This window comes from Archocentrus centrarchus, chromosome 1, assembly GCF_007364275.1.
Source record: "Archocentrus centrarchus isolate MPI-CPG fArcCen1 chromosome 1, fArcCen1, whole genome shotgun sequence".
NCBI lineage: Eukaryota > Metazoa > Chordata > Actinopteri > Cichliformes > Cichlidae > Archocentrus > Archocentrus centrarchus.
In genome coordinates, this window is record NC_044346.1 from 29609299 (window position 1) to 29632403 (window position 23105).

At 40.1% G+C, this 23105-nt stretch overlaps 1 protein-coding gene across 1 annotated transcript in view; it reads right to left on the reverse strand.

The window, feature by feature from the left end:
- The window catches only part of LOC115783214 (adenylate cyclase 9), a 37563-nt gene extending 14458 nt beyond the window's left edge, over nt 1–23105 (reverse strand). The window contains exons 1-3 of the mRNA XM_030733942.1: nt 21212–23105; nt 884–1083; nt 70–177 (exon numbers count right to left, since the gene is read on the reverse strand). Of these exons, the coding sequence (XP_030589802.1) occupies nt 70–177; nt 884–1083; nt 21212–23105 (2202 nt within the window). The remainder of the gene's footprint in view (nt 1–69; nt 178–883; nt 1084–21211) is intronic.

Below are 23105 nucleotides of genomic sequence, written 5' to 3' on the forward strand. Positions count from 1 at the left end.
GACTGTTTGCTGAATCGGGTGCTTGACAAGTGCACTGATGCTGTCACTGCTCATGCGTGTGTGCTGTACCTTGGCACTGCTAGACTTGTATTCTTCCTGGCAGCCATTCAGCACAGCCACATCATCACCCTGCTCTGCCACCGAAGACAGGACCGCGCTATGAAACACACAGGGAGGCTAGACAGAGAAAGGGGACGGCAGGGGGAGAGTTTGAAGAATTCATTATATCAAAGCTTTTGCCATAACAACATCAGATTCTATATGACTGAGCTGTGAGTACTTGCATGTAGAGTGAAATGCAGTTTTCTACCCCCCCAATAATTAAAACTCAGAAATAAATATGAGCACATATGAAGCCAAAATAACTCAGTGTGAGTCACAAAATGTTCAAGATGAGCTTCCCTTCATCTTTGGCTGGTTCAATAATGATAGAGAGGTACCAGAAAAGCTTGACAACAGATTACAAGAACTATTTTCTTCATGTTACAGGGTGTGGACAGCAATACTTTACTTCAGTTTAGTGCTTTACTTTAGACCACTGAATCTCAAAATGCCGGGCAAACACCAAGAGAAAAAGAAACAAGGAGGTTAACAGAATATGATTTTTGACAGGAAAGTAAACTAAGAAGGTACTTCTGATGCCATTGTGATTATCTTTATTTAACTAGTACTCAGCTTGGATCCTTTTTATAGTTAATGATTGATTTTTTAAAAAGTATAGGATAAGAAGTTATCCCAGTTTCTGAAGTAGGTCTTGACAGAAAACGTATGAGAACCACTGCTTTCTTAGGCAGTCATCAGAAGCAAAACAAGCATCAATGCTAGTTTGAGTTCCACAGATGTGGTTTTAGCCAGATAGTGTGAACTAAAGCAACAGTCTTACCCCAGTCCTATCAGGTGGCTGGTGGGGCACCAGGGGGTCACTAGCCTGCGCCCCTCCGGGGATGAGGTCCGGTGTGCAGGGCTGAGGACAAGAGGAAAGGCTGACCCCTTCAAAATCCCCACCTGGCAGTGCCATCTGAGAACAGCCACGATGCACATCATGATCCGGCTTCCTCCCTGATATCAGGTAGGTGTTCAGTCCTAACAGAAAGCAGGCAGAGTGCAGTTTAGAACAGCGCAACAGAACTTTCACTTTCACTTTACTGGTTGACTGAGATTAAAAAGAAGTGAAGTGCAGAGCACAACAGAGAACAAAGACATCAAAATTGTGGCAATTAATGAACAAAGTACAAAATATTACCCCGGAATTTTAAAGACCAGTCATCAGGTGGATTTGAAATCCCAATAAAATAATCTTCTTACTTGCATAAAACAATCCACTAAAATGCTGTAACTTTTTAACTAGCCTCTAATTCTCTGACATACACCGCTGCGCAGGTTGCTGATAAAATCGACTGGATTACTTTAAAAATATGGAGTCAAAGCAAATTATGAACAAACACTTGGTCATATTCATGAAAACGAATAACATCAATCATTTTCTGATTGTAGCTTTGTCAGATTTTAATAGGCAACCATTACAATACAGACCTTGCTGACATTACAGTAATTTTCCTTGAGATTCATTAATAATTTTACAGATTTTTTTTTTTTTGTTGGTAGGTCTGTTCTGTTTTCCTTTTAAAACATTGTAAAACATTTTAAAACATTGTAAACATTGTTCAACATTGTAAAAAAAAAAAAAAAAAAAAAAAAAACATTGTAGCCTGGACTGAGACTGTCTGCAGGGCAGCTGTATTTTAAATCTAAACCATCACATCATTGCTGGTGTTCATCAGTGTAATCAAAAGTTAGATTGTCCAGCTTTTAGTCAGATCTGTCTGTATCTGATTTGTTATTAAACTAATTTTAATAAGGAAAGAAATGACGGATAAAGTCCTTTTCAGTTATCAGACTATGAGTCAGGTGTGTGGATACAAAAAAGGAAGCTGCAAAGACACGCCATCGATTCCCAGATCAGCACAACACTGTCCATTAGCCAATAGTGGCATTATGGGGAGGAAATTTTACACTTGTAAAAATAATGGCTAGTTGCAGACACACACTCATCAACCAAATATGATTCATGCTTAGTGGATGTACGCACATGCTGACAAGCGAATGGTAATGCAATATTGGGTGTTTCACAAAGTGTGTTTGTATATCAGCCCATGGCTCTGGCCTATTCACCCTGGTGAAGAGCCAACAAGGAAATACACAAACAGTGGATTAGACAGGTGGCCCATAGCCAGCCGCTATCAGCCTGTCCAAACATACAGTAACCTTGCTAACTGGCCTCATTGTTCAAACAGCTAAAGACGCGAACCTTATTAGCAAGGGGATGACTGGAGGAGCATCTACAGGCCGTACATTGACAAGGTCTATAAAAAGTCACGGGCTCTCTACAGTAAACTGACTATCATTGCAATGTGAACTATTTACTAATAAAACTGAACTTCTCATTTGGCAGCTTACCCCCAACCAGAACTTTTTGTAGCCATCCTACTGCAGCCCATTCCACATAAGTGATATTCCAGGTATGCAAGATAAGGGTTTCCAGAACAAAAACACACTATTATCAATGCATGCCTAACTCAGCTATGTATAAGACCTTTTCAGGATTCTTCAGCTTCTCTCATCCCTGCAGCTTTGTGCATTTTTTCCCCTCATGATATGTCTTCTAACATAAAGCCATGTTACGTGCAAACACATGCATGCACGCTTAACATACAGTAAAGATTTAATGTTCTGAAAGAGTGACTTAAATCTGAATTGATTCAAACGTCCACAGTCTTGTGTTGCCCTGCTGTTTTCTGGTGCCTCTAGTCTGTGAAGTTCAAAAATTCATTCAGGTGAAGACTGAACTGGATACATCAGAGTAATGGAGTTCATTCTTAATTCATGATCCAATCGTGATCAAGCATTCATGCCTCTCATAAAAAGTGTTTTTTCTTGTTTAAAAAAAACAAACAAAAAAAACCTGACATATTTGTGGCCAAAAAATTGAGGTATGAACCAAACTGTGGATCTGGAGAAAGAATTTTTACAGCCCTAAGAAACCACATCTCTGACAGATACTCTAAAGTACAGTCAATTACTCTCTTTAGGAGGAACAAAAGAATAATTCAAGAAATAAAGATCTGAGTGCTCGTTCTATAAAATTCTTCATGATCTGTCTGCATGCCAATGTACTGTTTTCATTTAACAGAAAAAAAGGAAAGATATGTAATAATGTGTCAGTCTGATATGTGTGACTGATGAGCATCCAATATATATGTGAAAGCATGTGCGTCAGTCTGATGCTGAGCGGGAGTGTTTGTAAGTTGGTCTGTGTACTACAGAATATTATCAAACACACGCAAATAGCTCCGACTCTTTTGATCCGCCTTCTCTGCAGGGAATTAACCCTCTGCTCGCTCCAGTTTTTGTAATTTTAGTAAAATCTGGAAAATGGACAGTGTATTGGTACAATTGCCACTAGGTATCAATATATTTTTCTAACCTGTTGCTTACAATAAAAGTCTAAGAAAACCTTTGAACTTTTCAAGCTGATAACATTATTGGCTGAACTAATTTTAATTGTATTACCATCTGTATAATAGTTTTATTGGGGGGGGGGGGGGGGGGGGTGTACTGTGGACATCAGCTGCAGTGTAATCAAAACTTTTTATCGACATTTTATCATCACTTTTTATCTATCGTGCTTTCATATTGCCACAAAATTAGTTCTGCCAAACCAATTCAATCAGTTCAAGTGTCTTGTGTCTTATTTTGGGCCCCAGCACAGCAGAAACTAGGCAGTGTCCTCAGCCTGTGCCACCCAATTACAATAGATGTTTACGAGAACAACAAGACGTGTGTGGCTCAAAAAATGGCTAATGGTGGCTTGTCTTCTTTTTTTTCAAACTCACTCTTAACTTCTAATTGCTTACTGAGCAGGCCCCAGGAGGTGAAAAGACACGTAAGACGTTTCTTTATGATATTTTTTGGGTTATTTAAGTTCTTTGAATGCGCATTATTCTGAGTTTACCCTTTCAAGTCACATTAGAATATGCAAGCACATCCTAATACTTGCTGAGATGCCTTCTTTTCTCAGTTTGTTACTTAATATATGAATAATTTGTGCAACAGCATAGGTGAGCAACATGCCGTTTGCATGATGGCATAATTGCCTAACTCATTTTGGGGCAATAATGCAGGATGAATCTACAGTGTTAGCAAGATAGAATTGTGCAAATATCTCAATCTGGCCAAAATATGACTTAGGAAATTATACTTATGAGGATAATGATGTGATGTCGAACTTCAGCCGATGCAAATTATCAGGAAATATGCCAAAAAATATGGATAACAAGCCTAAAACTGAACAAAATAATGAAAAAACATTAAGAAACAATTCCCAAGAGGCAACTGATGGTTTACTGGATTAAAATTATGTGAATTAAATGCTTTGCCCTGCGTAATCAACACTTCTTAACCTCACCAGACACCTACAGATTTTTGACTGTGATGTTAGAAACACTCTTTGCATCAAAAAACCAAATGAGGGAATATCTTTTGGAAACATGTCATTCATCACGCTAGTGAGATTTAAAAGACTCTGCCCGGAATCTATGTCAACGAGGCTAAAAGCTCTTCTGGAGGCTGTTAGCCCACAAGCTTAGTAACACACTTTCATTTTTCATAGATGAAAAGCCAAGAAATTCCTTAAGATGCATCAGAGGCTGACACCAAGAAAACTCCAACTGTACTGAATTGGCAGAGAAAGCAGTCAGTAAATCTGATTACATAACAAGTAAGCAAGCGTGGTCTCAGTGGAAACTTTGAAAAGCTGCATTCCATCTTAATTTTAAGTAAGAGACATTTTGACTTGCATCCATTTGAAACACACTGTTAAAAGTGTCCCAGTAAGCCATGTTAAGTGTCTTTTATTCTTTGTAAATATGACATAGTGTTACTTCTAGTTTTCAGTTGGCTGATCAGCTGCCAAAACTTTAATTTTTAACAATAAAATTTTTGCATTCAAATTTTCCAGATATTTCATATTTCATTTTATAGTAAAGTCCAGAAAAAAAAAATTTAAGTAAAGCAATACTGTATACTGGATAATAACTGCAAGCACTTATTTTGTGACGTTCCTTCTTACTCGAGCAGTCTTCTTCATAACAAAATGCAGACAAAGATACAGACAAGATGGCAAAAGCAGGCGGTCGCAAACGGAACGCAGATTGTAAAGACGACAAAACAGACCAAGAGTATTTTTGAAGGCCATTGAGTCTCAGAATGTCTGGCATAACCCGCATTCCCTGTCTTCTTCCATTTCAGATTTCTAACTTAGTCATCAGCATGCTCTGAACTCTAAAACAAACCTTGAGATAGTTAAAAGCTTGACATAACAGACAGAGAAAAGATGAAATGTTCCAACAGTAAAATGCACAGCACGTTGATATTTATGTGAATGAGTGCAAAGGAATGTGTATCTACTACTTTCTAAATACAGTGCATTACTATGTGCTTGTCTATTGATCTTCTACAGGCTCTGTAAAGGCAGCCACTCTGAGAGAAACTGACACCAGTACTCTAAGTCTCAATACAGCTCAACGGGCTTTATTGATTTATTCAGACCAGCTGCTGGGAGCAGATAGGGTTCAGCTGGGGACAGCTACCCATGGTACAACCACACATACAAAAACACCAAAATGCTCATGCTGTATACACCTAGCCATATTCTATCAGACTTAATAACCTGCCCAACCTAAATTACGTGACAACACATCTTAAAGTTTTTTCCACTTAGTTTCTTTAGACATACATTTTTTTCCAAAGTACACGATCTCTAATGATTTTCATTACAGACTTTTTAAACTCTTTGCAGGCATTGCTGCCACAGAAAATTACATCTGTCCAGGACACACACCCCCATCCCCTCGAAAATGTTTTCTGTTCCATGTCAATTAACATCAAATGACATTCAATGGTAATTTGATTAGAGTTAAAAGATTTTTTTAAATTATAGAGCCAGATAAGATATTAAATGCTGGCACTGCATGTGGGGATAAAGCCCAGTTGTTTATTTCTTGTGAAGCTCTCTGGTGCAAATTTATTGAATCACAGACAAGTGCACAGAGAAACCCATGTACACATCAGAAACTGGGACCAGAATCTCAATTCAGACATGGCACCATGGTTACATCTTCTGTACTGTGATTCCCATGTGAAGCTGTTAATGCTATGTTAATGACAATCTGGTGAAAGTTGTAATGTTTGAAGATCCAATCACGATCAAGTGTTCAGGCCTGTAGTAAAAAGGACTGTGGTTTTCAAGAATTGTTACTTTATTACTATTCACCCTTTTCTTAAACTGTGCAGGCATCGTTTCATAACAGTTTCATACAGTGTGGTAGATGACCTTAACGCATTGAACCCAGGTTTGACCCTGTTATTACTACTAGCTGAGGTTAACGTCTGTTATCACAATCTCAACACCACTGCTAATTCATAAACTAACACACAATTACTGTCCAAAAAAAACCAACCCCCCCCCCCCCCCCCCCCCCCCCAAAAAAAACCAAAAAAACAAATCACAACACAGCAAATCAGGTTTCAGATTGACAACTCAGATGCTATCTGATCCTGTCATAGCTGGACTAGTTTTTATAAGTTCAATTAAGTTTTGTAACAATGTAACTACTTTTTTGTCTCTTGAGCTGCCTGTGGCTTTTGTTTGGATGCTCAAAATGATTTGAGAATGTGATAACATCTAATGACATCCTAATGAGAAGGCTAAAATGTACCACTGTGGTCAAGGAAAATATTCATGACAAGCAATGTCAAAACTAACCACATATGACGGTAGTGTTTACACATAAAGCAACAGCTACATTCAGTTTGTTATCTGAGCCTGCACAGCTATGTCTTGTTTATGACAGGCTTAGTTGTCTTGGTTTTACAGTTGTATTAACAAAACATCTAAAAAAAAAAGGTAACTTAACCCACTCAACAGTATGACAAACATAACTGATGACTTTTATAATAACCAAAAAGGTTTTTAGTTTATAGGCCAAATCTCCCATCAGTACATGCTTTTCAGGAAATATGCAGACACACATAAACTGGATGAATCAAACTAACACACACACACACACACACACACACACACACACACACACACACACACACACACACACACACACCAGATGCACACCATGCACAATTGATTCCATGAGATCAAATATATACATCAATGAATCAATCAACCAGCCAACCAACCAATCAATCAAGCAGTGATTACAAGGATGAATGACAGGGAAGTAAAGCTGAGTTGTCACAGCCCACATGCACACTTGAAGCCCATACACATCATGACCACACTGCCACACATACAAACACATTACTCTATCACTATCAAAGAGCACCTATAAGTGTTTTCATTATTTTTTTTTTATCATTATATATGTACCATTGCAATTATGGTCATATTAAACAATTTTTAATGTTTTGTTTACAAATTCATGTAGTATATCTTTAAGTAAGCAAAGAGATTTCTATGAAATACTGTGGAAATTGACCATGAGGTGACTTACATGTACTGGCTGAAATTCTGCAGGAACTTGACCATTTAGTTTAGTGCAGAAGTGCCAAATTTCTTCACCTTTCAGAAAGTACTACTTCTTGAGGAGGGACTTTTTGGAGGGCAAAATAAATTCCCCAGGACTTAATTTAGAGCCTCTGAGAAAACACTGGGAAATACCCAGCCCTCAGTGGGTGCTTTACCCCAGGAGAACACTCCTGCGCAATGTATTGTAAGTAATTTATCAATCAAGATGCCAAATAATTTTTAAAGCTTAACTTTAAGATAAATTAATTTCTGAACATTTATAAAGCTCTGATAAATTGTGATGGCCTTTGTTTCTGATGTCATACAGAGCAAACTACTCAGCAGTTAGAACACATTCCCTAAAATTCCCAACACTGCACATCAGCTCTTACACAATAACCCACTCATACACATGAGTGATTGAACAGCCTTGCATCAATACACACTCTTAATACACACGAATAAACCCCTGAAAGAGAGTTCTGTAATACTTTAGCACAAACTCATACATGAATTAAGACATATACTTGCTCCATAAATGTGCACAAGTATATCCAGGCCCTCCTTTAAAGTTCTGCTGGTAAAGTTTCTGGGTAAATGTTTTGAAACTAAAACTGATATTTCAGACCAACCCCAGAGGGATGCTCCATTCCCAACTCACTACTTCCTGACAAATGACCTTTAACTTTACGGCAACTTCCAACCACATGATCAAAAGAGTGACCCAAAGGTCGTTGACTCCCCTCTGGTCCCACACACAGAGAATTGAACATGTGTGATACAAAAGAGGGATGGAGCCACTTCAACATTTACACAAACTAATTAACAAGCCTAATGTTCCCTTTTCTCTTTGAGTTCAGTCTCACTTTGTTTCCTCATTCTTTCATCTTGCTGCTGAAACCATCAGAAAATAAACAACTCCAGCACTAAAAATAGATTTAAACTTGTTTTCCCTTTTCATAGACTTGGCCTTCCAACTATCCAACTTTATTAACTTTCACCTTCAACTTCTTCTCTTTTGTCTTGCCAGACCTTACATCTTGCAGCACCTCTCACTACCTATTTTTATAGCTGGTCTGTCTTGTCTCTGCTTTCTTGTTCTTTCATTTTTTTTTTTTCAGCGATCTGCCTTCAACTTTCTCCCACCGCTGACTCCCCCCCCCCCCTCCAGCCCTTCCCTTTCCTATCCTCCAATTTTCTCCCTGGTCCGTGGCGGGTCTTGAGAACGGAGCTCGACAATAGCAGAAGCCTCCATATTTGGACATGCTGATGGAACCGAGGGATGAGGCTCTCACACGATCCTCCTTCAAATACCCTCCCATTCCTCCCTCACATCCATCCCTCTATCCCTCCTCTGCTCCCTCTTTTGTGCCATCATTTTAGCCTAGGGAGTTCCTCACTCTCTCCCTCTCCTCTCCATCTATTTCTTTTCCTTTACACCACTTCCTTGATCTTATAAATGTCACTGCTGGGATTTAATAAAGCGCCTATAGGGAGACTGGTGGGCTTCTTCAAGGGTCTCGGTCAAATGCAAGACCTTTGTCACGTCACCCAACGGTTTGTTGGCATGTTTAGAAATTGTTCAAATCAGGAAGAGTTGTAAAAGTCTGACAACACAATTTATTAATTTAGCTTTTTAAATATACATACTGCGATTTTGATGGAGATGGCATGATTAAGATTAAGGTTTGGATCCTGCTCACTTCCAATTAACATCATGGTTTAGGAATACATATTACATGTTTCATCACTCAGAATTTGTTTGGTCTACAATCAGGAGGTCCTACAAGTGTGTGAGTGTGTGTGACATGCAGTGCAGTGGGTTGACAGGAAAAGTGACGCACTCCGACTGCCACTGCGTCACTCTGATAAACATACAATCACACGCACACACAGCTGTTAAAAGGCATTTAAGTGTCTCGCTTCGCAGAGTCTCTGAGTTTTGCTCGGGGAGGTTGCTGTTCATCGGCAAAGGAAAATCCTTGAGGAAGAAATGACCAACCTTGGTCTGGCTTGGAAGAGCTGATGACGACTGATGCATCACTATTTTTTTTTTTTAATGCATGCGCACACACGTGGCCATGACTCTAGTGTATGGTGGTCAAATCTAACACAAAACTCATGCTGCAAGGTGAGCGATATTTAATGTCCCCATGAGACCATATCATTATACAACATATTTTTGGTGCAAATGCGCTTGATTTGCAACTACAATTGTTGAATAGAATGAATCATTCTGCTATCTGCAGAATGGATTTACAATGCCCAGTCACACAGTCACAAAGTCACACACACACACACACACACACACCTCCTTGCTGCTCAAAGCTAGTTTATGGGAAATCCTTGGGAAAAGGTCATAACCAGAAAATATGCTCCCTCTTTCGTTTTTCCCCTCCCTCTTCTTCTCTTCCCTCTAATGTCGCACAGCTCTCTTTCCATAGGCCACCAAGGGACAGCACTTTACATTCCTATTATAGTATGATTTTCCTGATACAGGTTTTTGATGGCTATTAAAAACACATTTGGCTGAAGAACTGCTGCCATTCTGTTGTTCAGTGGCATAATGCCTTTTTAAAACCTTAATTTAACCAGGAACTGAAACTCCGGAGATTGAGAATCTCCTTTGGAGTGTCCTGTATCATCAACATCATTATCATTAGCATGTTTTTCAGTGGCAGGAGAAACCAGAGCAAAGCTGTACACAGAGAGGACATGTAAACTCCCTACAGAAAGGCCACGGCTGGGTTTGAAGCTAGGATCCTCTTGCTATGTTTTTTGTTTGTTTGTTTTTTAATAAAAGGTCTTATTACTCCCTTATATCAACACAAACTTGTGGGGAAAAAAAAATCCAAGGCCTCAACTCAACACAGAAATGTTTAATTTGCCACTAAAGTTAGATTCAGTTAACCAAGACGAGAACCAATATTGCAATCAGTAACTTATGTAAGGTGTGCACTTCTCACTTCTCCATAATTTGATATACAAATTCTCAAGGCTTTACACCTGCAGACCTGTCTTCTTCGTGACCAAAGGGCATGTTGGGAAACAGAGGAAATTATTGACTGAACTTGGCAAGTTATGGGAAAGTTGCCACACCTAGCAAGTCAGATCCTTTGTCTAAGAGAACTATCTACAGATTACCATTTATTACCATTTATTAGTTAGCTGTACTTACTAATATTAGTTTTTCTTTCTTTTTCTTAATGGAATGATTTTGACTGTGGACACTGCTGTGTTGTGGGGTGCTTGTACTGTATTTCTGTAATTATGCTGGCAGGTCATTTTGACCCATATGCCATCACAAACATACAGACACACAAAAAAATATGTTTTTGTTGTTAAAAATGACTTTATTTTCAGTCATCAGTGACTCATTCGACAGGTTTTAGTGCTGCAACGCTAAAGACGGAATAAACTAAGATTCAAGATCAGAAATGCTTTTGTTTGCAGCCTAACTTATAACAACCAGTTTGCTATTTTTAACCAGATCAGTGGTGTGGCTCTGTAAACTAGACTGAAAAATACCTGCCAGTATTGGGTAGACTGACATGGTACTTAAAGGGTGCAAGCCACAGACTTTGGTGATTCTCTAACTTTCACTCTGTAGGCGAGTTTGCTATTTTTGGTTTTTAATCTGATTTTTTTTTTTTAGAGGAATGAATGATATATCTATAGATGTCATCATCCAAATGATGCACTTCCAAAAAATGATGCAAGTGGTTTTCCTTTAGTTTCATAATGAGGTTCCCACTGACTAACTATTGTTATTTAACCGTTGAAATATGATACTGGCATTCAATTTTAGTTTGTGACCACATAGCTGCAAAACAAATAACACCCACAATATTTTTTCTGCATCATGTTGTGTAGACCAAACATACAGAAAACTGTATCAAAGTGTTTTAATTTTATGTGTTCCAGTCTTTTTTCTTTGCAGCTGTGACATTTAGAAAGAACATTTTACACATTAAAAAAATACACATCTACACAAAACCTCGCCTACAGTATAATGTGCCAATCAAACATTTGAGCAAAGTGTTTGTCTCCCATTCTTTACTCATGGCTTGACATATCTGGGATGTGACTGCTCAAATCTTATTCTGCCTGTTCCCCACACAGGCTATAAACTCTTTCTCTGCCTCTCTCTCGTGAGCACTTCGGCTTTATAAACCAGCGCAACGGAAGCTCATGGATTTTTTAACAGGCTTTGGGCTGCGCTGCGTATCTATTATTCAGAACAGACGTTTAACACAGCACCACTCCAGCAAACCATAGTTGGAGCGCGCGCGCACACACACACACACACACACACACACACACACACACACACACACACACACACACACACACACACACACACACAGAGCAGAAGAGGTAACCACAATGTTGCCAAACTGACACACACAGCTGCTGCGAACATGGAATTTTAAACAGCTGTCAAATTACACAAACGGACATAAAGTGCAGAATAACTAGCAGGTAAATGAGACATATTATTGTGTCATGTGCAAACCCGAAACGAAAGTTCACGGATGTCCATGACCTGACCCTGATCCACACACTAACGAACACACCTTAAATCATTTCTACTGATCATAAATTCTCTTTGAGTTGGTCAATTAGTAACAGTGAAGCAGATGTGTCAGGAAGGCCTTTGTTCCCAAAAGTGAATTATTATGGCCATCCAAGATTCGATGACCAGCAGGTGAAAGGGACAACCATGACAGGGCAAATACTTATCAGGGTCTGATGGCGTGAACTGCTGCTTACTGCATAACTATGATTTCCATGGTTTGAACCTGGTCACAGACCATAATGAAAAGGAATGTTATCCGCTCTCTGACTCCTCCCATATTTCTTGTCTGCCTCTGTATGAATTAATAGGAATTTTGTCCCCAAACACCAAAAACTGATAAAGAACTGGATTTTTATTGTGTTTTCACATGGTTTCAGTGTTTACACAAGCCAGCTTTATCAATCTCTACTTAATGTTGACATTTTCAGTCTCCATAAGCTGCAATAGCTATTTCACTGCATGGCCAACATCACCCTTTGTACTTCACACAATGGTATGAAGTACAAAAAAAAACAAAACAGGCAAATGAAACTGAACAGTGAGTGAATCCACCTGCCACCATCATCACATGGTTTCATGTGATCACGCTGAAGATTTGTGAGTATGTGTTAAACACGGGCAAACACACACCCAATGTAAAGACAACGTAATGTGTACCAACACTGTTAGGTAAAGCTTCGTTGAATGACTGACAACTCAAATATGAAAATGAGCATGTGCAAACTTTGCTCTCGATCACAAACACACACACACACATACATGATATAGACCTGACAGCTCTATTAAAAAGAATAAATATCCCGTAATATGAGCAGGTGACTCACATGTCAAGTCAATTACAGACTTGTTCTAAAAATAGCAAGGTGTGTCACACCGACAGGAAACTGACAGAAAAGACTAGTTATCGATTAAGTGTAGGTGTGTGTGTGTGTGTGTGTGTGTGTGTGTGTGTTGGGGGGGGGGGGGGGTGCCTGTGCAATTTTATGAGAACCTTTTTGAGAACCAGTTTGAGTTTTATACAGAAAGGGGAGGATGTTTTGACTGGACCCCACTTTCAAACAGCTCTCAGTTCAGTTTTAATGGTTCCGGTTAGAATTTGGTTTATTTACTATCATTATAGGTTTATTTCATCATTTAATTTAATCACAAGAGTCCTCACAAAGATACAAATGCATGTTCATGTTTGCTATACATCTGCAATCAAACCAGGACAGGGCTGGGCACGCTTATCAACACTGAACACACACACACACACACACACACATTTGACTCATGACATTCTTGAGCAATGAAAATGACAAACTTCTGGTGAAATATGCAGGCTGTTTGAATAATAGAAAGTTGATTAGACAGCTGTCTGGGTGAGAGAAAAAGTAGATGCTACTACAGAGCTATTTAAAGAGACAGATGAAGAGGATGACAAAGTGTTATTAGAGGTCTATCTGAAGTTAGAAGGAAAGGAAAGGGAATTTAGAAGGAAAAAGAAACTGTGCTTCTATTAGAATTGAGACAAAGAAGACCATCTGTAGAAAGGTCCTGCTCCTATTAGATTCTGCTGGTTCATTAGCTACTGACAGTTAGAGTTATATTATGATTTACTGTCAGATCTACACCATCATTTCTCTGTCTCTGAGACACACAGAGCAGTAATGGTAATGGAATTAGGATGTACTTAATATAATACTGCAGGAGATCATTTTGCAAGTCATTCCTGAGCAATATGTGCATGCGCAACACCGGAGAGACGAGCAGCATCACACTGGTAATGTTTTCCCATCTTTGAATGTCTTTGAACTTTGTTAAACTTCATTAAACTTCTGGTGTCAACTGAAAATCCTTTTTATTTAAATAAAAACAAACAAACTGTGTATCGAGTCCATCATTTGGTTTAATGTCTGATCCATTTATTTTTTCTGGCATGCCCCTAAATCATAAGCATGAAAAAAGTTCATGCTCTCCTGTCTCTCCACAACTGTTTTTTTTTTTCCCCCCATTATTACCAAAATAAAAATTTAAGTAAAACAGAGCTTTAGCAGGACAGGGTCAACAAATTCATTTATTATGCGTTCATAAATCTCATTCATTCAACTTAGCCTCACTTGGTTTGTATTTGAAGTCTCAATCACTAGTTTTGAGGCATTGTCAGTGCAGTATGATGCCATTTTGTAGTTTATGGCTCTACTTAGAATAAAATAGATCATGTTTGAGAACCACTCAGCAAATGAAAGATTTGACCAAGATGCACTAGATGGAAAATTACTTTTTTTAAAAAAAGTAATTCAAGAACACATACCAGAGATTTTAATCAATGTACAACATAACATGAAAACATAACATTTGCTGTTATAAAAAGAGTCTGAAAAGTCTTTCAAAGGAAAGATTGTAAGTAAAAAGTTTTATATTTCCAAATGAAGAGAATCATTTTGGAGTAAACACAGCAACAGGTGCTATGTCTGAACAGACACAAGAAAAGAGCTCTACACAGGTTTCCACTGCTTATGTCCCTCTGTACTCAAACATTACACCTAACAAACAATCCCAAGTAAGAAGAAGCTACTTTCCCTACAGCAGGGCACATTTGATTTTTGCAGATTTGTCTGCCGGGAATTTGTGTCTCCTCCCATGATCCAAACACAGGATCATTTGCTTGTTAGGTGAATGTGCAAGCTGCACATACCTATAAAAATGCTGCTGCTGCTGCCAAGGATATCAGTGGATTAGTATTTAGAGAAGCCAGTGGAATTCAATCTGTTTTACTAGCATGTTATCATCATCAAGTCCCATAAAGTGAAGTATGAAAAAGGATTAGTGAGTGATAAGCATAAGCCCTGGTCCTCTTTAATTGCCTGCCATGTCTGTCACACCTAGAGTAAGAACAATAAGTAGTAAAAGTGGTTCTAAAAGCCCCCAAATACTCCTTAGCTTCTTTACAAAGAATCTGCCTGGCTTTTCTTTTTCTTTCAGCTCCAACATTACTGTACCTCGTTTTTCATTTATCAGTTTTTTCATACAGAGTGACAGCCAGATACAGAGACACACAGAGCTGCTTGCAAGACCAACTTGCAAGCAGTGATTTCACCTGACCTTTGAACTATGCAGTGTAAGCATTGCTCCAAAGCTGGAGGGAGCAAAATAAATAAAAGAAAATACAGAATAGACAATTTATGGGTCTCGGGCCAGACACCAACTGTCACTTCAACATTATACGGAGGGAACAGCAACTTAGCGTATGCATGCAAAGAAAAAGATCACATCTGAGGTGATGCATGTGACAATAAAGTGAGAGAGCTTCGCAAATACAGAGGAAATGGGACAAAAAAAGATTTCATAGGAGAAAGGGAAGAATGAACATACAGTTTACTGTCCAAAGAAAGCATTAAAATGTTTAAAGTTGCGCTGGCAGTCTGTGTTCAACTATAAACTGAGGCGCACAGTATGCGCGCATCTGTGTACATAAGGCACAAAGACTTTCATCAGCCTTGTCTTATCTTTATTATAAAAGATACACATACATGCACACGCGAGCACAAGCTTTGTTTGACTAGCCAGCGCAGTGGTGCAGCTCCCAGTGAAAGGTGAAGATCTGAAGAGCAGAGCAAATTATAATGCAGCAGCAAGCTCACTGCTGTGCGTTTCTGTCTCAGTGTTACTGATCATCTCTTCTTGGCATGTTTTGTAAAAAAATATTAACAGCTGAGAAACTGCAGCCGCAGAGTGAAAGCATAAAATACTATTTCGTCAATACAGCTGTCACGATTCTTCTGTGCAAAGACTGGTTTCATCCCACTTAACCCATTTATTTTCATGATCCTTTCATCATACCATCAATTTATATAGCATTTTTTTAATGGCTAAATATCGGCCAGACCAGACATTTCAACATTTTGTGTGCTTGCCTGATAATGACTTATATAATGACTTTTTTTTATAGTTTTGTTCAAGCGTCACAGTAAGCCTTGAAAGCACTGGGGTTTTAAACTGAAGCAGCTAAATGGAGTTCGTATACATTACACACAATTAATGTTCCAAGAAAAGCTTGTTTTGACATCCCTATGTGAGCAACTTTTGAATGTATTTGCATAAAATTTAGCACTTAAAGTGATCATTTACAGACTGAGAGAAGAGAAGCGAATGATGGCTTTGATAGTAAAATGATTTTGCAAGCCTGTATGATCTGAGATGAGCAGAAATGCTGAAAGTGAGCCAGTTACCTTTACCACCAGAAAACAGTGGCTGAAGCCAAATATAGAGAACAGAATAGAAACGGCCAGACCCATGACACACTGGGGTTGGCCTGGTATGGTTAAGGATCTGCCGTGTGCAACTGCATATTTAGGTGACATGTTTGATTTAGCAAAGACTAATCAGCCTGAGGGCATAGACTTTCCACTGCAACTCAATGCAGGAGTAGGGTGGACCAGTCTGTAAATGTGTGTGTGTGTGCACAGAATAAAAAGACACATCCATGCACCTTGCATGTATGCACGCAGAAACACACAGAGACACAACACCTTTAGATGCTGATTGAAACTGAAAAGGCACTAGTGCTACATCATGATTCCATGAGAACAGTTCATAGTCAATACTTTAAGTCTAGCAGATATATAACAGGCTGCTATACTGTGCTGTAAAGTAAGAAAAATTGAGACAGACACTCAACAAGGAAAGACCAAAAAGGCATTAGTGCAGGAGATAAAGTGGGGATATAAAAAAAAAACAGCTAAACAAGAATCCAGGGCAGAAATGTGCTTTCCTCACCACCTGCAGTGAAATATGAGTGTTTGTGTGCTTGAAGCTAAAGGAGATATGGCAGGGCTGGATTAGAGAGGATGGAGGTGACACAAGCATTTGAGCAGAGCAATCAGTGACACAAGGAGGATTTAAAAACAAGGTGAAGCAGGGAAAATGAGGATGTAAAAATCATCTCACTGGAAATAAAATCTGTGTGTTAATTCTGACAGCATGAACAACAACATCAAAGGGGTCAAGCAGGGAAAAAAAAACAACCCACATTGACATGAATGAAATACAGCATACAAATGAAGGCCTAATAAGAAGTTATTGAAGATTTGGAGCTGTCTTGTCATGGATGTAAATTTATATGCATCAAATCAGACTTTTAAACTGATCAACTGATCAAAGCGCACGCAGTTAGGGGTGGTATGCAAAAACTTTAACATGCTTGGCACTAGAAATGTCTGCACGATATCAGCTATGACAATGAAGTGATGCCCTTTATGCTGGGCTTGTTAATGTTCTGTTGAGTGTTTGGTTTTTATCTGCAGAAGACACATTTCAAATCAACCTCATAAATTAAATTAAATAAGGAAATAACAAAATCCCCCATGATTCATTGAGACGACATATCATTTGCAGAGGCAGCATCCATCACACAAACGTGTGGTATTTCAGGGAGAGAGAATGAATGAAAGTGTGATACCTGAGCCGGCTGCTTCAGCCTAGTGAGGGATCTATAGCAAAGCCCTGACTAAAGACAGACAGGCAGCAGACAGCACTAAAGCACTGTTACACAACTGGACCACATGTACAGGCCTGGGTGACAGGTGGGAGACTGAGGCAATGAATATGTGACACAGTGAGGATGAGGAAAAGCAGAGAGAGAGAGATGTGGAGCATGAAAAGGAAGAAGACTCTGAAATAGGGGTGAAAAGGGAAGAAACAGCAGAGCTTATAGACACGGGGCACTGAAGAAATAAACAGAATTAATCACTCATGCTAACAGTGCTGGTGTCAAACAAGGACAACTGACACCATGTTTCATAAAAGCTCAGTTTTGCAACTGCCTGAGATTAAAGGTGCAAGGGATTAATAACTACTCTGTAACCTATTTTCAAACCCAATAACTGACTAGGGTTGTGTTTGTGAAATTGAGGAGTATGGATAACAATGGGAACAATGAGGAATAGGACCGCTCAGTTAGCATTTCACAGTATAAGTAGCGTACTAGAAAATGAGAGCCCAGAGACAGTGAATGAAGATAAGTTAACATCCTCAGAGAGGCTATAACTTAAGAATAAATTGAGAAAAATGTCCAAATGGCAACATTTGGCTACAGCAGTTACAACAGTTTATCTTCAGAGGCAACTATGTCTTAATCAGAGGGGGAAAAAAAAAAAAACAATATTCTGGCAACCTTACAAATCTCTGGTTTAAAGTGAGCAAACTGTGAACAGCTACAAAATTTGACTAGTTCGCTGATTTTAACCTTTCTCACTACCTGTCTTTGACAGTTTCTCCAGTCCCTTATTCTATAAAACCTTCTGTTTTGTTTTGTTTTACAGAACAAAATGCAGAAAACCATGTTTGGTTAATTTACAAATGGTATCACTGCTCCGTATTCTCACACCCACTGCAGCCCTGAACTATATTAGGACAGAGAAAGAGGTGCTTACGAACATGGAAATAGATGTTGATTAGCTGATCTTTAACTCGCCAGCTCCCAGAAACAAAGTCTGGTTTAGGATTGCAAAGGTGCTCAAAGGTGCGCAAAGGTGCAAATTTTGTTGCATTTACTGCTAGCACGTGGGCGTTTCCCGCACTCTTTATCCAGGCAGCTCCCTCGCCTCCCTCCCTAAACCACATCTTAAGCAGACTACTTCCTGCTCTGTGTCACATGTGAGAAAGGATAACTGTGGAAATAATCCCGAACTGACAGTCCCGGAAAAACCATGAAAACTGCTATAATGTGAGCAGCTCCACCTGAAATACACTCGGCACTGTCAGCAGCACATGTAGCACAGTATGCATCACAGCTGAGCAGATAACTTATTAAGATGTTTATGAAGTACATACCCCCCCCCTCTCCCATTTCCCTTTTTGAATTAACTGATATACTGGATAGGTACATATGCAAAGAATTTCTGTCAGGTTATCAATGTCATAATTTTTACTGCCTAAAAATCAGTATCAGCAATCCCTCAAAAAAGTCCAGTGGGCTGGTCAACACCTCTTTCTCTATGCAACAGAAACAAACTGTTAATCTCATCTCTCTCCCTGAAGGAAGGAAACTGGGTTTCTGTTTCAGTAGGAAACTAGATGCCATTCTCCACTTTTCTCTCCTTCAACAAAAGCTGCTTGTCATCATCTCATTTTGTCACTGTTGGCCAGTCTAGAAATAGAGAGTGATGGCACCATTTAGAGCCAAGTGTGAATACACTCTGACATAAAGCCTGACAATAGAACAGACAGTCTCTTTTCACAAGCGACCTAAGATTAGACGGCCCACAAGGAATTCCCTGCTGGATAAATTAGTTCCACTGATGCTGCTTTCCACAGTGTATTGAGACATACTCTGTGTGTGTGTGTGTGTGTGTGTGTGTGTGTGTGTGTGTGTATGTGTGTGTGTGTCTGTGTGTAGAGAAAGGTATAACCAGTGATTATGTGTCATATTGTCACAATTTATCATTTTTTATTTTCGAAAATTATGACAGAAGTCCGTCATGTTTTGTCTTAAGAGTCCAGCGGAGAAAATGCTCAAGCAGTGACATTTGAAAGGCTGTAACAATCAATGTTTATTTTTCCCCTGATCTATCGCAACCACTTGGACCAAATAAAATATCCTGCTGTTCATTCCCCATAAGTCCACTGCCAAGTACACGCAACTATATTAATTGTTAAGATTCCTTAACCACTGAGGACAAACAAGAGAAATTCCTATACATCTTTTAACGAAGCAAATATTTTGAACCATTTATTAACTGACTCCAAAAACTCTTAAATGCTGAACACGTTGCATAAAGCTTAAATTTCTTCCCACACCGTGTCTATCTAGTCTTTCCACCCTCGTACCCCTTTTCCCTTCAAGTGGTGGGCACAATATGATGAACACCTGTTTAATCCAGAGGAATCCAGTAGAACAGTAAAGCCAGCCAGTCGTGCTATTATCAACTGCTATCTCCAGCTCCTGCTCCCCGATCACGACAACAAATCCCAAACACAGTCAGAAATATGCAGCAAACACCGCACTGATTGAGAGCTCTAACAAAACAAAAGCTGCATATGGAGGTTATTTACTTTGAGGAGCACAAAACAAATGGTTCAAAACTGTTTAAATAAAGAGTGCCTGATCTGTGCAGCCATACCAACCTTGTTTGGCTTCATGAGAGGTGCTTGATCAAACATACTACATTTGTGTATCAGTCACACCCACATATCTAAGCCATCTCTGCTGTATATGCCAATACTTATCCCGTCACCGTTGTGCCACAACTATCCATTAATATCGTTATTATGCAAGTTGCCTGTCTGTAGTGAGGATTTCAAATCCATTTGTTGTTTTTGGAGATTAAAGGTTCTAATCTCAGTGACACAAGCCTCTGTCATTCAAAATAAATCTACGGACTTGTGCTCCAAAATAGCACCTTTATCCCACAAAACCATTACTGGCATAATTAGGGTACTTATGGAGAGGATGGTATATGTCCTTGAGCAACAACATGACATTATAAATATGTGCTGAACGCTTCATGTGTTGCAGTCTAAATGTACTGCAGCGGTTTAATCAAATATACCATGTGCTGAGACGACACATTAAGTGACTACTATTTGAACGATATCCAATTGATAGGAACCAAAATATGTCTCTCTTCCTGGTGCTCTAATCTCTTAGTCTTGAAGCTCGATCTCCCACTTCTGCAGGTAGACTGTTTCAACAGGAAAAACTGGTCAGATAACATATTTTAGTGCCGTCTAGGCATGCAGTGACCCCACTCATTCATGATGACCAAGTGCTAAGGTGCAAAAGTTTAGTTGGCTTTCAACCTTCCACCTGTATGAATTTACTGAAATGTAAATGTTATCAGATATTCCCAGATTTTAGCACTTTATCCCAAGCCCAGCGATCAGTGTGAACGTTATAAGCTCAAAGAACTTTGAAGATAAACCTATTGGTAATTTTTAAATTGCAAATTTGTCTTTTTAAGTAATCATTAATGTGCAACCAGAGTTCAAAGCCAGTGATCCTCTCTCTGTGACTGTGCAGAATTTCTATTTAATTTCATGCAAAGAACTCACTGAGCTGAACGGCCACTTACCCTTCAGTTTCTCCATCACACTCTGCCCGGCTCGCTCTGCAACCCGTCCATCTTCCCTCTGATAGCGGTCATCCAGGAATCGGGCAGTGGCTTCTGACAGGTGAACCTTTCCTGCCACACCCAGCTGTTCCATCAAGTTTGCCAGATTGACATCATTTGACCATACGTCAAATTTAAAGCGTTTCATTCCAAGAATCCCACACAGGACGGTGCCTGTATGGACTCCAACACGCATGCTGACTGTCTCACACGTCTCCTGGCAGAACTGCTCGATGGCCTGGATCATGCCTAAGCCCATCTCTACACAGCAATAGGCGTGGTCCGGTCTGGGCTCAGGGCAGCCTGCTACACAGTAATAGCAATCACCCAGAGTGCTGATCTTCTCACAACAGGTTAGTTCACAGAGCCGGTCGAATCGTCCAAAAAGGTCATTGAGAAGGCCCACCAAGGCTGGTGCTGACTTATTGGCAGACATTTTGGTGAAACCCACAATGTCTGCAAAAAGGATGCTGACAGGCTCCATGCGTTTCATGTTGAAAGGCCTAAATATTATCTGCCCACGAGGGATTGAGGTCTTTTTGCGTTTGTGATTGTTGTGAGGGTTATTCTTGGAGTTTGTGACACTTTGGGATTGTGAAGCTCCACTGCTCCCACCGCCACTCACTGAAACTGCTGAGGCAGAGCAGGCACCAGAGGAATATCGCTTTCCAGAGTTCTCACCACCACCCTCATCATCACCCTGCTTCATCAGCTCATCTGCGACTCGTCGCGGCATGACTGAGTGGATCATACGCTCCTTCAAGGCCTTCTCCACCTCTAGGTCTTTGCCATGCATGATAGCCTGGCCCACTTTGAGAAAAGTGCTGCGGGAACGCACCTCCGACATGATGAATAGGTGGATGCCAATGACATGGGCACACAAATGGAGTAGAGCTTTGGCAGGTCCCAGCCAGCGGAGAGTGTCTTCTTCCCAATTGGAACCTGAGCCCATCAACCCTGTCACCTGTCCATTAGTGTCAGAACTCTTTTGAAGCAATGGTAGCCATCCTAATGCCTCAAATAATACAGAATACAGGAGCCCCAACATCACAGAGGCATACAGACGGACATGGAGAACACTGTATAAAATCAGCAGCACCTCCATGCACAAAGAAAATGTTCCCACGGGGGAGATACAAGGGGCTGGACATTGGACTGCGTTGTCCTGTGAGGGATATGAGGCATTCTCACCACCAGCCCTCTCCAGCCCAGTGTAACCAGCAGTTTGTATCTGTGGAGCTAATGTGATGGCGAAGGTAACCGCTATCAGGAACAAGGAGGTTTGGTTGTAGAGCCATGTGTATGACTTTGTGAAAGTAAACAAAAAGAGGAGCACTAGTAAGACCAAAAAGAAGGCTGTAGGAGTTAGGAAGGTGATGGGGTTGCAGCAGTCACTTCTGACCCCAAAGTACACCCCCCAGAGCACTGCTGCTACTGCCAGGTAGAACAGCACATAACGGAACTGCCGCTGGGCCTGAGGAAAGCACCTCTCTTGGCATGCCTCCTCCAGGATGGGAGAGTCAAACTTGGGGTTCCAGCACTGGGCAGCAGAGCGTTCAAACAGTGGTGGTGCCTTTCTATGAACCCTGGTAGTGGAGGTCACAGCCGGTCTGGAATCTGCTGAGCTGCAGCTAGATGAGATGCTGCATTTGTGGGTGTTAGGGTTCACTTTATTCACAGCCCCACTGCCTCCAGCCCCTCCTCCTCCACTGTTGGCAGCCCTCGGAGGCTCCTGTTGATGTACGCGTGGTGCGCTGTTGGTAATCCGCACGGTCACGGCGCCGTCCCCGCTGGAGTCGCAGCTCACTTCCGTGCCATGCATAAGAAGCTGCCGGTGATGTTGTAGAGTGGCCAT